The sequence below is a fragment of the Lutjanus erythropterus genome, chromosome 7, assembly GCF_056507025.1.
Source record: "Lutjanus erythropterus isolate fLutEry1 chromosome 7, fLutEry1.hap2, whole genome shotgun sequence".
Lineage (NCBI taxonomy): Eukaryota > Metazoa > Chordata > Actinopteri > Lutjaniformes > Lutjanidae > Lutjanus > Lutjanus erythropterus.
The window spans coordinates 37,157,969-37,174,424 of record NC_139323.1 but is presented as its reverse complement, the minus strand read 5'-3'; the positions used below and the strand labels follow the sequence as shown (position 1 = coordinate 37,174,424).

At 40.4% G+C, this 16,456-nt stretch overlaps 1 protein-coding gene across 1 annotated transcript in view; it reads left to right on the top strand.

Moving 5' to 3' along the window:
- Positions 1–7,886: 7,886 nt before the first annotated feature.
- raver2 (ribonucleoprotein, PTB-binding 2) overlaps positions 7,887–16,456 on the top strand; it is a 51,629-nt gene continuing 43,059 nt past the window's right edge. Inside the window, exons 1-2 of the mRNA XM_084723544.1 lie at positions 7,887–8,210; positions 10,214–10,378. Coding sequence (XP_084579670.1) covers positions 7,887–8,210; positions 10,214–10,378 — 489 coding nt within the window. The remainder of the gene's footprint in view (positions 8,211–10,213; positions 10,379–16,456) is intronic.

Genomic DNA, 16,456 nt, shown 5'->3' with positions numbered 1-16,456 from the left:
TTTTCCATGTGTTAGCCCAATGCTGACCTTGCATTAGATCTGCCTACATTGATTGTTCTCTGTGAAACTAAGATGCCTGTGGAGCAGATGTCCCAATTGTTGCTCATTTCAACCTTTTTTTTGGCTAAAATGTTCCACCCAGGACTCCAGCGCCTACCTGATCTTCACATGCACTCGGTCACAGATGCCTGCACTTACAGAGGACCAGTTTACACTGTAGCTTTGTTGTCTTTGTGTTGCATTTTTCCAAACAAGAATCTGGTCATTGTGTCTGCCTAGCTCTATTTCCAGGGGTTGGTTGGTGTGTAGATAAAAGAATTGTTGTTTGTGTGCAGGTCATTGGAGGCCTCCTGCATTGCAGATGTTTTAAAGCCACTTCCAGAGGTTCTGTCTGCTCTGCAAATACTTTACTGTTAAAGGAATGTGTGCGCACAGTGGGTGTGGATAAGCAAAAGAGAGAAAGAAAAAAAGATTGAGTGCTTGTGGCTGCACTCAGAACAGACAGGTGTTGGCGATCAGATCAGAGGGATTATAGTTTAACAGTGAAGTTGTCTAGTGGCAGTAAATGTACAGTTTGCCCATGAAGACACTGCAGCAAAAAGTCCAAGAACTTCATGTGTCCTGATTCCAGTTGCGTGGGAGGGCACTATCTGCTCTGCCAAGGTTACAAAATGTGGATAAAACGTGCCTTTTTACTGGGCACATGCCTCACATTTGGGACGCAAGATGCACGGCGCTGGCGCAGACAGCTGCATGGATTAAAATAAGAGCATTTCTGCTGTGTGAGATCTGCAAATGAAAAGTGGTTCGAGTCACTTGCGGTCTAGACGGAGTTGTATCTGTTAGCAGAATCTGGCAGAAATGGAATATAATAGAAGTAAGAAGTATGTTTTCATTAACTATAATCACCCATCTACAGAAGATGCAGATCCTCTTCTGTGGAGTTTTCCATGTTACACTGCCATGTTTCCACAGTAGCTCATAACAGACAAACCAAACACTGTGTTCAGATAGAGCCTTTTGGAGCCACCATAGTCTCTCCTACATGCTTGGAAGGGCAGATCAGGCTGGGGTTATTCAGATGTTTGCAGTCTGTAACCTCACTGCTAGATGCCACTGGTCCTTTAAACACAGTTTGATTTAAGTGCCTGCATCGGAGTTGAAAGGGAACATACTGTACATATGGTGCCAACATTTAGACAGTGTCCAGATTGTCCATAACTGCTTCCAGCATTTATTGCTCAAATAATTGTTGAAGTCTGTTATCGAGGGAAAATGCCAACTATTCTGTTCCCAGCCTCTCAAATGTGAGGACTGTCTTTGTGTTTTTAAATTGAATCTTTAGGTTTGGGACTTTTGGTCAGACCAAACAAACAAGATGATCTCACACTATAGAATAATGCAGCCTAAATAATAATGTAACAATGATGTAAATTGTTGTTAGCTGTAGCCTTAGTTGCATTGTTATACATCTTGTTACATAATTTTCACCAAACCTTAAACATAATAACTTTTTGTGCTTGTTTGAGTTGATGTTAAACCTTGCTGGTATGTGTAGGACATCTAGATTTGAGAACTCTGCATGACTCTGTAAAACCTGCCCAGGAATATGATACCAAAAGTCTATTTTTTGGATCAAATATTTACCTCTTTTAGGCTTGAAAGACGGTTCTTTAAGTTAGTTAGTTGGTGTGGATTTCCAGCGGTTACAATGGATCATCAAAACAACACTAAACTTCTCAAATCACTCTTGCAGCTTAATCTTCTTCTCTATTGTCGAGTCATATGTTCATTTAACTCTAAACTATAACAAAGCTAAAAACAACACTCAAGTGTGTTGTTGCCTCTTCATAGCTGTGAAACTCTGTTTGAAATGGCAGCTACTGCATGGTGAAGTCAGGATAGTTTGAAGCCCATCAGACATATGCAATAATGATGGAAGAGTAGATTATGATTGTTTTGTGGTTTGAGATGTTTCTGTTGAAGTTTCTTCGTCGTGCTTTCAGGTTGTGAAGGGGCTGAACCTGCTGTTTCGAACTGGAAACGCGTTGATGTAACCAGCTTCGACTGAGTAATCACAGTTTTCACTGCTTGTGATTGAAGCACCATTTTTTAGCACCAAAAACCACTCATCGCTCTGATGTTTTCTGGCTGTGTTGCTCCCTCTGATGAGTGGCAGAGACACCAGCTGCCAGTGTTTTCATTTGAATAATTTAACAAACAATCACTCAGTGATTTATGGGCCGGGAACCTAGACTCCAGCATTCAACTTTCCATTTCCTGTGGGACCGGACTGTATGCTGTGCACTCAACGGCATTATGTGGTCCTAATTTTGTCGCTGAATCGTTCTGAAGGTGTTTGTGTTGATTTAAGACCTGGAAGAGAAGCTAAAGAGTAAAATCACCTCCTCTTTTCCTTACTCAAGTTCTGTCTTGCAGCATCTGGGGGTTGTTGTCACATCAACATGTACACATTGACACACGGCAGGCTCGCACACCTACACTCACATTTGTGCAGATTGAAGAGTGTAGGCTGTAAATGACCTGTCATTTGGAGCTTAGTCTGGAATAGCTCAAAAAACACAGAGTCTAGAGGCAACCAGATGTGTCTACCTCGATTTTTGATACTGATTGCAGCTTAAAATAGTGGTAGAGGCCTGAGGGAGGCTGCATTGAGGTCAATACCAAGACGAAACTTACCAGATGACAATTTGTCTGTAGCTTATCTTGTGCTTGATGTTCAGTCACCAGGATTACCTTAAAATGTTCACAAGACCCATCCAGTCATTTTATACTCACATCGTTTTGCCAGCAAGATGTTTCGATTTCTACCTCATTTCGGAAAAGAGCTACAACACAGATTATGCAGATGTTTTTTGTTAATATTATTCACATTTGGGTGTAAAATGTCAGCTAGACTAGAGTAACACCAATCTCATTGTGTATACTATGTACATATTATCATATTATCCAGGTTTCTAATCACTGACTCTTGGATGTATTTTTATTTATATCCTAAATTATTTAAACATGAATGGATTTGTCTCGGTATTTGAGGATGAAGTCCTCTCTGATTTTGGCTACCTGAACAATGCTGAATGTTAACACTGGTCTGCTTGATTTGGCTTCTCTATCTTATCACCGATAATGGAAGACAAGAGATACAAGTGACTCTCAGCTTATCCTCCACAGTGCTGATTGTCAGGCTCTCACTTTCACTTCCAACACTGAGCATCATTATGGAAACACAGAAATGGGGTAGATCAAAACACGGTCCTAATCAGGATAGTAGTATAAATCCTAAATTCAAAATGGCTTTGGTGGATATTTTTTAAAATACCATTAGTTATTTTGAAATAACGTTTTATTATATTAATATACTGTGTAACAAAAGAGTGACTATACTACATGGCTTTGATGTCTAAAAAAAAGAGGATTCTTTCAGGAACTGGTAGCGGTATCTCTTTGTTGGTATTGGTATTGTCATTGTTTTTAATGACACTCAGCTGTAGCAGCAGGTAACGAAAACCTCCCACAATATTGATACTCCTCTTCTGAGCATCGGTGATACAGAGCCCAGAGGATAGTAGAAGACAAAATCCATCCCTGCTGCAGCCTGTTCACCCTGCTGCTGTCTGACAAGAGATACAGAAGTATCCACTGCCGTCCCACCACACTGAAGAGCAGCTACTTCCATCTGGTCTTGATTCATCCTCGGCACTCCTCCACACTAAATAGTTTTATTTTTATTCCTTTGACTCATTATTTTTTCACCCGATCTACTATATATAATTTTTGTGTATAATGTTTGTTTCTGTGAGTAGCAAAAAGAAAACTGCCACTTAATCTCGTTATATAGCCCTGTGTTGTAAAATGCTAAAGAAGTCAACCTTGTGTTTTGAAATATGCTGGTTTCAGTGGTTTCCACAACAGCAGCCAATTTCTGCATGGCGGAGCTGGTATGTCCAGTGGCGAAACTCTAAAAACACAATTTCAACAATGCGTGCCTGGTTTCAGGGTCAGGATAACAGCAGGCGAGGTTCAAGCTTTGATAAAAGTCATTGGGTTGTGTTCTCATGCAGGTGTGTGACCTCAGGGGCAGCGTTGTCCTGGGACACGGTGATATTTTCCTGCAGGTCAAAAGCTCATAGTGCAGGGCACAGCTGTCTTTAGTTGTTCAAGGTGCACTTTAATGGAGCTCTCCAAAAAATACTACACAAACCGCTTCTCGTGTTTCACTTTGATTAAACAAACCTGTGCTATTCTTCTGTACTACGAGTCAGTAATGCACTTTATTTTATATCTTATAGTTAGAAAGTCATCAGTGATGTTGATTGGTACATTGTTAACAGCAAATCCCTGTTGAAATAACATAAATAAATACTTAAGTATCTATTATTCATTCATTCATTCATTCATTCATTATCTTCCGCTTATCCGGGGCCGGGTCGCGGGGGCAGCAGTCTGAGCAGGGACACCCAGACACTCACAGATTACCCACAAACCTACTTAATGTTTTGTGTTCTAAGACTTACTAAAGTGAAATTATGTGAGAAGTGTCAAAGTGTAGAAAATAAATGTAGTATTACTTATTGTGCAGTAAACTGGTCCCTGTCAGTGTTATACTGTTATATATGATGTTTTTTTGATTAATATTACTGCTGCATTAATGTGTATGTTTTCATTTTACTTTTGATGATGTTTAAGGTTAACCATAGTTATAACCATACAACAACAAATGCGAGTTGAATGCTACAATTTGTCCAGAGAAAAAAAGTGCATTTTATTGGGGACCACCCACTCAGTTTCTCTGACATGCACTCAAATGACCATCTGTGGGTTCTGAGGACTCACAACATTTTAAACCTATCAACATCACTGAGTGATGCAATAAGATAAAATCTAGATTTAAGAGAAGTTGTTTATCACAAAATATTTTAACTACTTCACTGTGGTTCCATTGGACCTCAGACATTGTTTCTCAGTATCAGATATTATTTTTATTTGTGTGCTTGTTTGTATTGGCCTTGCCCACGGCCTGTGTGTTCTTACTACAGTAGCTTCTTCCTTATTTACAATTCAAATGAGTTCTGTTAGTCTTTTGACACATCGGTGCCAGAAGCTGCTGTGGTTTTATATATATATTTTTGTTGTATCTGGACTTATTCTTTTTCTCAGCAGTGCCTGCTGACTTAAACAGTCAAACCTGAGAGCTGCACAATGCAGCGTCACTGTTACGCCGACCTCTGAACAGGTCCAGTGGAGCAGCGGAAACACTGGGCTTTGCTCACTTGATCCAACATGAGTTGTTTAGGGAGTTGATGCAAAGTCTCTCTCTCTCTATCTCTCTCTCCATATCGAATCGATGATTCTCTGGTCAGAAGTCACAGCTGTTTTCACACCACGTTGTGAAGTATTACCTGCTTGGAAGTTACATTTGACTTATTGAATAGTTGGGTCCACTGTAATCATCTCCTCAGTGTTGTGTACATTATGTAATGGGGTCATTGGTGATTTGCTTCAGTACAGATCAGTGTTGAGCAGAAATCCCAGTTTTCCTTCTTGTTAAGATTTGTGGTGGTTTAGTTCTGATTCTCCTGATCAGTTTTGTCTTTTTGAGTGTTTTTATTATTTCAGATCTTTTCATGTTAACTTTTAGTGTTTTTCTTACATACCCAACCGGCGACATCTCTTCACTTTTTCTTCTTCTTACTGTTGACAGTAACTCACACAAACATGAACACAGACACACACACACAGCTACACATTCAGATGAATATGAGGCTGTTAAAGGCTTTGAAAGTTTCTAATATTCGAGACATTCACTCTGTTCCTCCTCTTCAGCCTAATAAGTTTATTTTTTTTTATGTGTTTGTGGATTTATTAATGAGACTTTGATTGATTGATCACATGGGAGCCTATTAGCTTTCTGACTGGATTGTAATGGAACATAAAATATCTAAGCCTTCTCAATAAAAATTCAGGAGACAACAAACGCTGAGCTCCCTGTGAAGATTGACAGCTTCGATTCAGATGATAACCTCTTTGAATGCAAATGACGTCTTCAGTTTCAGAAAACGGAGATAGATCATCTTGTAGAAAAGAAAAAAAAACTCAAAAACAAACATGAAACACAGGCAGTGATTAGAAGAGAAACTCTGTGATAATAAGCGCCAACGTCATGATTATGACTGCTGGAGGCAAGACGAAAGAAAAACCGGAGGCAAACACAAATCACCTCAGCGTAGCAGACCACATAACCAGCTGAAAATCAGTCATTTTGGTGTATTGTCGGGTGCCAGATTCAAAATATAAAATGAGAGCAGGGAGATGTGTGTGAGCAGTGATAAAAAAAAATCACAAATATTTGGAAGAGCTTGCATCTTATTCAGTTATTGTGAAGAAACAAGCCAACAAAAGTAGTGTCATCTAACTTGTTAGGGAATTATTTTGCCTCCACCTTAGCTCCACTTAAAAAAAAAAAAAAAAAAGAGAGAGGAGAGGGAAGCTCTGCATGGCTCTGATGGCTGATCTGACATGTGCTCTTTATGTGATAACTTAACATTAGGCAAGACCTCTTGTATTTTGTCTTTTAAAAAGGAGTAGTATTTATGTGAAATGAAGAAATATTATCAGTGGCATGAAAAAGAGGCTAACATTTGTCTTAAAGGGAAATTTCAGCATTTTCCAGGTGGATGTTTTGTCAGTGTAATATGAATTCCTCACTGTGTGCTATACTGACCAAGAAAGCTGAGTTTTCCTGCTCACTGAGCCGTGCCAGCGGTGCCTACATGCTTCTGACGCCCACGCCCATTTTGCTGTGTATCATCACAAAAATACTCATCTAGCGTGCACTCGGCAACCTGAGGTGGAAACTAGAAATCCAGGCTGAAATACTCTGTGGTTCTGCCTCAACACAGACTACGTTACTGTGACTTGAGTTGTAAGGCCGGGTATCTGTACTCAATGTCTGTAAAATATGAGTTGAAATAAGTCCCAAGTGGTATCGAAACTTCTCCAGCCAAACTATACCTTCATTCAATCCTTTTTGTACAAAGATCTAGGAAAACATGAGTGTTTGTGTGGTTTCGCCTGCAGCCAATCACCGCTAACATTCTTCAGTTTAATGCAAGATATGATTGGCCCACTGCCGTAGCTACAGCTAGCAGCTACTAGTTGATGCGATGACGTCAAGTGCAGCATATTTATCATGCCAAAAACCCGGCCCTGCACAATAGGCTGAAGAACAAATTGAGCAGCACTGCTTTCTCAATCAATATAGCATCACTGAGGAATCCACATCCACATGAAAAGTGCTGCATTTTCCCTTTAAGGTATCATCATTAGTTTATTATTAGTATTTAATTTAGAAATGCTACCTATATGTGTTCACAAACACTTACACACACACTCTATGTAGACATATATTCATAAACACCAATCAGGCTGTCCTTTTTAAATGAAATAAGGTGTGTATGTGTGTGTGTCACAGTGGATTCCCCCTACATAGTGGCTCCCTATTGGCTTTCTAGCTAATGTGTTGTCTTTCTCTCTGTGTATCTGTCTGTCTGTCTTTATGACTGTCTGTGATTTTGGTTGTTCGTGCCCATTTTTTGTCTTTTATCTTTTATTTTTTTGTCACTTTGCCACATTTGGCCTGTCATTTATTTTTTCTTTGCTTTTCATGTGACATGTTTTTTTGCATGTTTTTGACTGTTCGTCTCCATTCTGCGTTCTCCACAATCTGCTTTCTGCCTGTTTTTGAATGTCTGCTTTAAATGTATGTTTGTGTTCGTCCTTCACGTGTCCCCGTCCATTTATGTCTGTGCATCTCTTTCTTTGTGTCTCGTCTTCGTCTGTCTTTTCCTCTCGTCGCTGTCTCCATAATGTCCCCTCCTCCAGCCTTTGTGACTTTGCTGAACGGGGACCAGGCTCAGGATGCCATCCGCTCCCTCCATCACAGCACTGTCCGGGGGCGCCTGATCAACGTCACCCTGCAGCCCACCGACTCCCTGCTCTGCCTCACCAACCTGCCCCACACCTTCACCGCGCAGCAGTTTGAGGAGCTGGTACGCGCCTATGGAAACATCGAGCGCTCCTTCCTGGTGTACAGCGAGCTGACGGGCCACTCCAAGGGATATGGCTTTGTTGAGTACATGAAGAAGGACTCCGCTTCACGGGCCCGCTCTGAGCTGCTGGGCCGACCGCTGGTATGTTCGCATGATCTTTATTTCACGTTGTTGCTACAAACACAAATGTGGTTACAAAGACGATATTTTTTCAACCAGATTTAAATAACTCAGATTAGATTTTCCAGCTTTTTTTTTACATGGATGCTCAATATATTGAGTGGATAAGATACCCTCTGGGTATAAGCCCTGCCATTGGTTGGGTGTTTCAGGCGGCATCTGTTATCTGTGTTTTCAAATTTCCTGCGAAACAACAACTACCTCTGAGCTACTGACCTACATGCTGAAAATGGCAAATTAGCGCCAGGGTCTATAAAAATGAAAGGTATGAACTTTAAAAAGGTACCGGCCGTTTTAGCACCGGGGCTTACCTCCCAACATCCAAATGCTCTACTCTGTTTTGCAGGGGGTACAGTTGCTGCATGTTGGGCTCAGTGCAACACAAAACTAGAGAAATACAAGCAAGCCAGAGCGTTTTTTCCCCTGTAGCAGAATGATAATGTGTTGAGCCGGTCTTTTCATCACCACTAAGTTTGGCCATGCAAGACTGTGCACAAAGTGGTGTCGCCGGCTGTGAAGTATCTGATCTGCCCGAAGTATAACAAAGGAAGTGTTTCTGTTTTGTTCACATCACCTACTGTTACTGTACGCTCTTTTATTATAGCCAACAGAAGCAAACACCTGTGTAGCCTAACAGTTATTTTCATAGTCGATGAATTGGTCCATTATTTTCTTGATTAATAGTTGATTGTTTTAAAATGTCAGAAAATTGTGAAAAATGTCAGTGTTTCCCAAAGCTTAAGATGACATCCTCAAATTTCTAGTTTTACTCACAACCCAAAGATATTCAGTTTACTGCAGTAGAGGAGTAAAGCAACCTAAAATATTTAATTTAAGAAGCTGAAATCAGATCATTTTGACTTTTTTTTTTCCTTAAAACTTTACTTAAACCAATTAATCAATATCAGAATAGTTGGTGATCAGTTTAATAATCAATCAATTGTCGCAGCTATAAAATACAGGGGCATTAGTATGAGTATTTACATGAATATTAGGGGTTAATATTTTCCTCTTGGTCTTTTCAATAGGTAAATATCAAAAATTTACACTACCCCTCTCAACCTGATTGAAAATTCCTTCTGATCAGGCTGGTCCCCTCTGATTGGGGCAGTTTTATTCTGATTACGAGTGGATTATTTGGGTCCATGTAAACACAGCTATTTATCTGTAAGACAGAAAGATATTTACCCCTTTAACCCCTTTGTTGAAAACAAATAGAATTTTAATTTGATTGATAGGTTTCATTTTAGTCATTTTAGTGTAGATGGATAATTTCACTCAAAATGGCTTAAAAACTTGTGCCTCACATTTTATTTCTAATTTACTCGATTGTAACAAATGATTTGATTTTATTGGATTGGACTACTGGCCAAAACAAAGCAGTTTATATATTTATATTTTATTTCATTTAGCTCCAAACCAAACTGAGAGCAGCAGGCCTGATTTGATTCAAACATGAAAATGTGCAAAAAGCAGAATAATGATACTTTTGAGTCACATTGAGTTGTTTATTTCCACAAAACTTGGCTGAAACTTGTAATCATCAGTTGTTTTTGATAGTCAAACAGGAGAGAGCAGATAATCAGTGCAAATGCGAGTGTAAAATATAAAGTGTAAACACAAAAACTGTCTGTGGGAAGGAATGAAAACACGAAAACCTCCGTCTAATTTTAGTGCACCAGAATCCTTTTACTTTAGATTATACAACAGTTTGACCTCGCATTTGTGATCAGCTCGAGCAGTGAAACAAAAACTGTTGATGGAAGTGCAGCTCAAGAGCTGACAGGCTTTCAAATCAGCACTTTAGAGCCAAAAGGATGAATGCATGATAGCAAGCAAATCCATATTTACTAATTTATTCATAATGAAAGCAGAGTTTAGTGGGTACTTATGTAGTGTAGGAGTGTGAAACTAGTTCAGGGTCTTTAAAATCTGATTCTCTATCACACTATTTGATTGCTCAGGGGGATCGCTCATTGATGGTGCAGTGGATGGACGTCAACCAGCTGAGCCAAGAGGAGAACCTGCACTCCAAATGTCTGTGTGTGAACCGGCTGCCGCTGGACCTCTGTGACTCTGAAGAACTGACCCAGCTCTTTTCTGAAACCTACAAACCTGTCTTCTGCCAGGTGAGTGTCTGACAGGACGTCGAGACAAAGAGCTTTACAGTGACCGCCCACTTTTTCAACAGCTCTGGTTCCGGAAGTGAGTTTCCCATTGATTCACTCCATATCAGAAAATCCTTATATTAAGAGTACCAACCAACCAGCTCATGACCATAAAACCAGTTATACATGTTGGTTAATTTGCATACACATATGCTCTGTTTGGGTCTGCAGGAGGAACCCTAGATTTGGGAATTTGCATGCCTTGTCTACTTCACAGCAAATAATATTGGATACAATTATTGCCTGACCTACTTCACTTCACTAAGATCTTAAAAATTAGCTCCTTTGCCATATAACGTTACACAATTCAAAAGTGTTTTTTTATATGCTGCAAAGTAATTTAGTAAAGCGTTGAGTGGCTGCGTGCCAACCTATCACAAAATCCACGGGTTCGGGCAGGTCCAGCTTGTGTCTGTCTCCTTTGCTCTCAAACGCATGCATGCTGCTGCAGCGTTGCACACAGTAGCACATCGAATGTGCTCTGTCAGCTCAGCTGATCGGTGCTCAGAGCTCAACAAAATACGTTACATCCTGAAACAGTGGATTTGGTCCTTTTTCTACACAGTGCAGCCAAACACCAGTTTAGACTGTACATGTACTACAGTCATGTTAAAACAAAAGCAAAACCTTAAATTCATGTCTTTGATGAAGGCTTACTTGTTTTGCTGCTGTTCAGCGATGAAGAACACGTTTGGAACAATTTTTCTGTTTGTTTAATAGCCTAGATCTTCCCAAACTGCAGCAAAGCCCTTTTTAGCAACTCTAAAAAAAAAATTAAAATTGCTGTGCCAGAGTTCATTGAGGTAAGGGAGCACTGGACTAGAGCACATCTTGTATTTCATATCATTTTGCATTTTTTTAAAACCAGTTAGTTGCCAGTTAATAAGTGCCGGCTATCAAAAGCAAAATTAACTGATATCCCCAGTGTACATAATTATTTTATGAGTGAAGGAACTTATTCTCCCATAAACAATTAATACTTCTTCTTAAATTAATTTTTTGTCATCATTACAGAGTTTTACTGTATTTTAGTACTTCAGTATATCCTAGTTTGTGTGTGTGTGTACAATCAGCAGCAGCATAACAACATTAGTACGATGCATGTCCGTGGTTCACTTCCTGTTCGCTGGTGTGGTTGACATTTGTGTGGTAACAGCGAGCTCCACCAATCAGGGTTATCTCTGGTACACTTCTCCATGATGTGACATCACAAATAAAACATGTTTTTCTTAAAACATGGCTGATATGCAGACTTGTGACTTCTACAGGAGCATATACCATTCCTTTTTGCTCACAGTAAGTCTACCTGGAACGATTACGACATTATGGCTGATAAACCAGATGCTATGTTCAGGATATGGATGGGATTTTTACTTCTGGAACCTCGCTGCTGAGTTCTGTACAGATTCTGTGACTCTTTGCATTCCAAGTGCATTGCACAGAAGGTTATTAATTCAAACCATTTCACAGTATGTTGAAAGCAGAGACATCCAAATATGACAGGCAATTTAGCAAGTACAATAACAGCCTAAAAAAAATGTGACAGGGCCTTTTAGTTTTCACCTCTCGTACAAGTAAGATCAGTTCTGCAGAAATTATGTATCCAAGAGGTTACGGCTCATTGAGCATGTCAGTGCTGTGAGACCAGGGTTTGAGATAAATGTTCCCAAATTCTCCTTTTTATTTTCTCAGAGACTCATCATCTAGCAGCGGCTGTTAAGAAAATGTTATTCATTGATAATGTCACACAAACTAAAGGATCTGTTCTTCATAATATGTACGATACACTCACTTTGAAACGGTTTCTTCTTCCTTCACACACAGGCACACACCTTTATCTATCAAACCAGCAGATGAGAGGCGCTGTTATAAAATTCTGGGGTCAGCGTCCCTATTGATAAACCTCGTTGTATCACTAAGCAACCATTTCCATGGTGAGGTGTGGCTGCTGTGGCACGAACCCCACCCTTCACCTCCCCTCCTCCCTCTCTGCTGTTTTTTTCTTTCTTTTACCTGCTCAGTTCAGTCGTGTTATACACCACCCTGCCCCATCACGTCCACTCCACCCCCACATGTCCATTTAGGCATCACTCAATGCTTATCTGTCATCTGCTGCATTTCCAGTTTTAGCTCCACCCCTCTGCCCCACTCCCACATAAAAATCAATACACCCACATCATCCTGGTCCCATGATGCTTTGTGGGTGTTTAGCTCATGTTGCTTCGCTGCTGCAGAGCCAGCAGGCTTTGACCTATGGTTCAGCATTTTTTATGTACCGTACAGTATGTGCTTGCCTGTGTGTGTGTGTGTGTGTGTGTGTGTGTGTGTGTGTGTGTGTGTGTGTGTGTGTGTGTGTGTGTGTGTGTGTGTGTGTGTGTGTGTGTGTGTGTGTGTATTCTGGCACTAGAATATTTAAAGGCACAAAGCTTATGAAACCCAGAACACCAATGAACAGGATGCAGAAAAGCCCATACATGTATATGAAAACGTACAACAAACATTCAAGAGAGTAGTCAGTGTATTTGACAGTTAAACTATGACTGCTGCTTCAGTCTTGAGTTCAGTTTAGTTGTTACAGGTTTAAACGCACTACATGTAGGGGAGGACTAACTCGTGGGTTGATCAAATCACCATCAGATCAAAGAAACGCCAGAAAGGCAGATCGCAGCTTCTTCTTCATGGGCAAACTGAGGCCAGGTGGAGCTTTACTGCAAAGCATCTACAGGCTTGTTTATTCATGTGTTCAGTTTCACACCATTCAACATGAATGTCCTTTCAGTTTTATTTGCTTTTGTTTCTCGTAAGGTTAAAAAAATGCAATCATCTCCGTTGCCTCCTCTGGCCTCCCTCCTCCTACCGGCTGAAAACACACCAATGTGTTGATTTGTATTTGATTCGTGGTACCAAATCTTTATAAACAGTATAGTGGTACTTATTGATAAAATTACATGCATAAATTATATCTATACCAAGCGGTGTTCACTGTAGTCACTGCAGCTGCTTCCTCAACCGCCTGGGCCGCCGTGTTCAAAAGTTTGGTAGCCCCGCCTCTTCTAAAACGTAAACAAGATGGCAACCACTGAGGGCAAGAGGTGTTCAGTGTTCCACACTCAACTTTTTGGCTGTTTTGATTGCAGCATCCAGGTACTCACAATATTCTTCGTTTTTACTGTAAATGTCAACGTGAATGCACTTAAAACAGGAAGTGTAAGTACAAAAGTACACAAGTTAAGACACAGCAAATGTCTGTTGAGTATATTGTTCTTCAGTCTCCTGAAGAAGGTTGTCATGTTGAAACAAAATAAAGAGTACTGCCTTTTGCACCATGACTATGAGTGTGCAACTACAGTACTTTCTCCCACAACCTGAGCTTCTCCATGGTCTGCACCTCCCCAACATTAATGTGCTTTCCTCCCTCCTATCCGTTCCACAGGAGTGAGTGCAACCACACAGTCGAGAAAAAGAATCAAACTAGGACTATAGTATCTCAGTGAGGCTGTACTTTGACACACGGCACTTGGAGCAAAGTTCTAACATTAGCATGCTATCATGCTCACACTGTTAACATGATGATGTTGAATGTATAAGAAGGTATAATACTACTGTACCTGCATTATACCTTCTATACACTGCTAATGTGGAGGGAAAAAAAGTTCTAGTGTGATACTGGACTGGCTGTGTGTAATGTAATGCCAGGTCATACCTGTGGTAGGCAGGTTATTTTTGGCATCACTGGACAAAAAGTCTGTAATAACCTTTCAGTATATTGTAATTCAAGTAGCCTGAGAGAAAACTAGACTTCTGCACCTTCTCTTAGTTCTGTTTTCAGGCTTTTAAAAAATGGAAAAAAAAAACAAAAAACAAAGCTAGCCTGTGATGGGAGACTCACAGGTCATGTGTTCCTTTTGGCTGTTCTACAGATGCAGATGCACACGCATGTCCTTCCAGATGGTGAAAGCCTGATTCAGTGCTGGAAAATGGTGTAGAAATTTCTGCAACTTGTGATACATTTCCAATACCTCCTTTGACTACAGCAGCATATAGTATACAACATGTCACAGCTCCATACGGAGCTGCAGGCTCATTATGTTTGATGCCATGGTGCTTGTATCAACATGTGGCAAAGAGGTGTGATGACAAACAGTGGGGAGCAACTTTTGAAAGGGGATGGTGTGTGTGTGTGTGTGTATGCGTGCGTGAGAGATGTACGTGTCTCTCATCCTACTGTTAGACGGCGTCACAGCTGCCTCTGAAGCCTGGGGCGCTCTGCCCCGGGGCTGCAAAGTGCTGGAGGAGCGTCTTTGAGAAGATGCTTAATGGCAAGAAGGAGAAGGGCTTTGGCGAGGCTCAGGCCGCGGAGAGCGGAGAGCGGAGAGAGGTTTCAAATGCGTCATTATTTACATTTAACAACATTCGCTTAATGTTGTTGTTGGTATCAACATGTTGGCCCAATTAAAATAAAAAGAAGTAAAAACAAAGTGCAGTACAGAAATACAATAGCTTTGTTTGAACTAAAATAGCTCTTTAAACACATCAGATTAATTTAGGCCACATCAAATATACTTCTAACCAAAATCTAGACAATATCTTGTCCTCTGTCACCATTTGATTTCACTTTATTAGCAATCTTAGCTTTTCCTCCAGCACTTTGGTACGTTTAACCTTTCATACACTGAGCTTCTGTTGTGTTCCTTTGGATTTTCTGTAATTCCCAAATAGCTAAAATGGGATTTTATGGTTCCAACTTTTTGAACATTTTCAACATTTATGTTTCAAAGTTTAATTGAAATACATCACCTTTACTTACAATCTTGGCTACATTTAAAATTGTCCTATGACAAAGCTGTTTTGAAAAGTTTTGTACAGGTTTGCATTTATTTGAAGCATATTGTTTTTTGTTGTATTTGTTTGCAGACACTTTACAAGTTTGGCAGCTAGTCAAGTGTGATGCTACTGGGGATTCTCTGGATTTCAAAGCAAAAAAATACAAATATTGTGTGAAAAGCGTTAATCCCAGTGCACCACCTCTGTTTTAAGACATACCCGACTGTGGTCGGTGCAGTCTGTTTGGTTTAACAGTTTCCACCATAAAAGAGTGATATTTAGGCTTCTGGCAGCCTGAGCGTTTAAGATGCTGACTGTATCACCAGTTACGATATCCAAAATAAGTTTGTTTATGCTTTCATTCATCTTAGATCATTAATTAATATCTTACTGTCATCACCTGCAGTCTGGCTTACATAAACCATCTTCCTGTTGTGAGCACATAGGTAGAACTCAAGCAGAGTGTCACTTTTCCTGTGTTCAGAGTGCACTTAACCTGTGGCCTTGGCCCTGAGTGCTATAATTCTGCTGCCCACGAAAGGGCCCTCCAGGCAGCACTTTAGCTTGAGTCAGCCAGGAGAGATGGAGGGAGGAGAGGCTAACGAATGTCAACCATATTAGAGGGAAGGACAGCAGGATGGAGACAGTAAGGAGGGATGGAGAGATGGGAGGAGGGAGGACGGTGCTGAGAATGCCAGACTTATTAGAGAAGAGGATGGAGTGAGGGGAGGAGAGGGCTGACAGTGTCAGGCCTAATAGAGGGAGGGAGGCAGACGGGGAGAGATGGAGAGCTGAAGTGAAATGGTGAAGAGCGGTGGACTGTCAGTCACAGAAAGAAGACTGTTGGCATATTCGCAGCTGTAAATTTAATAATGATGGCTGCGAAAAAAAAAAGTCAAAAATTTACTTTGAGACAGAATTACTGATTTGATCAGGATTTTCTGCAAAGGGATGGAGAAGCTTCTCAGAGTTAAGGAGCAGCACAAAGATTACGTAGAGTACAGAAAGACAGTTTAATGAAGACAATACCTCCTACTCTATACAGGCCACAGGGTAAATAAATGGCAGACTCAGCAGAAACACTTACTCTTGTCTGGCTCAATAAAGTTGTCCATGTCATATGTGAGTACAGTGACATACAGCAGATGACACCTCTCACACAGTGTATATCTGTTTTCTTATTTTCCTGCATGTTCTTTAACAACAACTAGAACA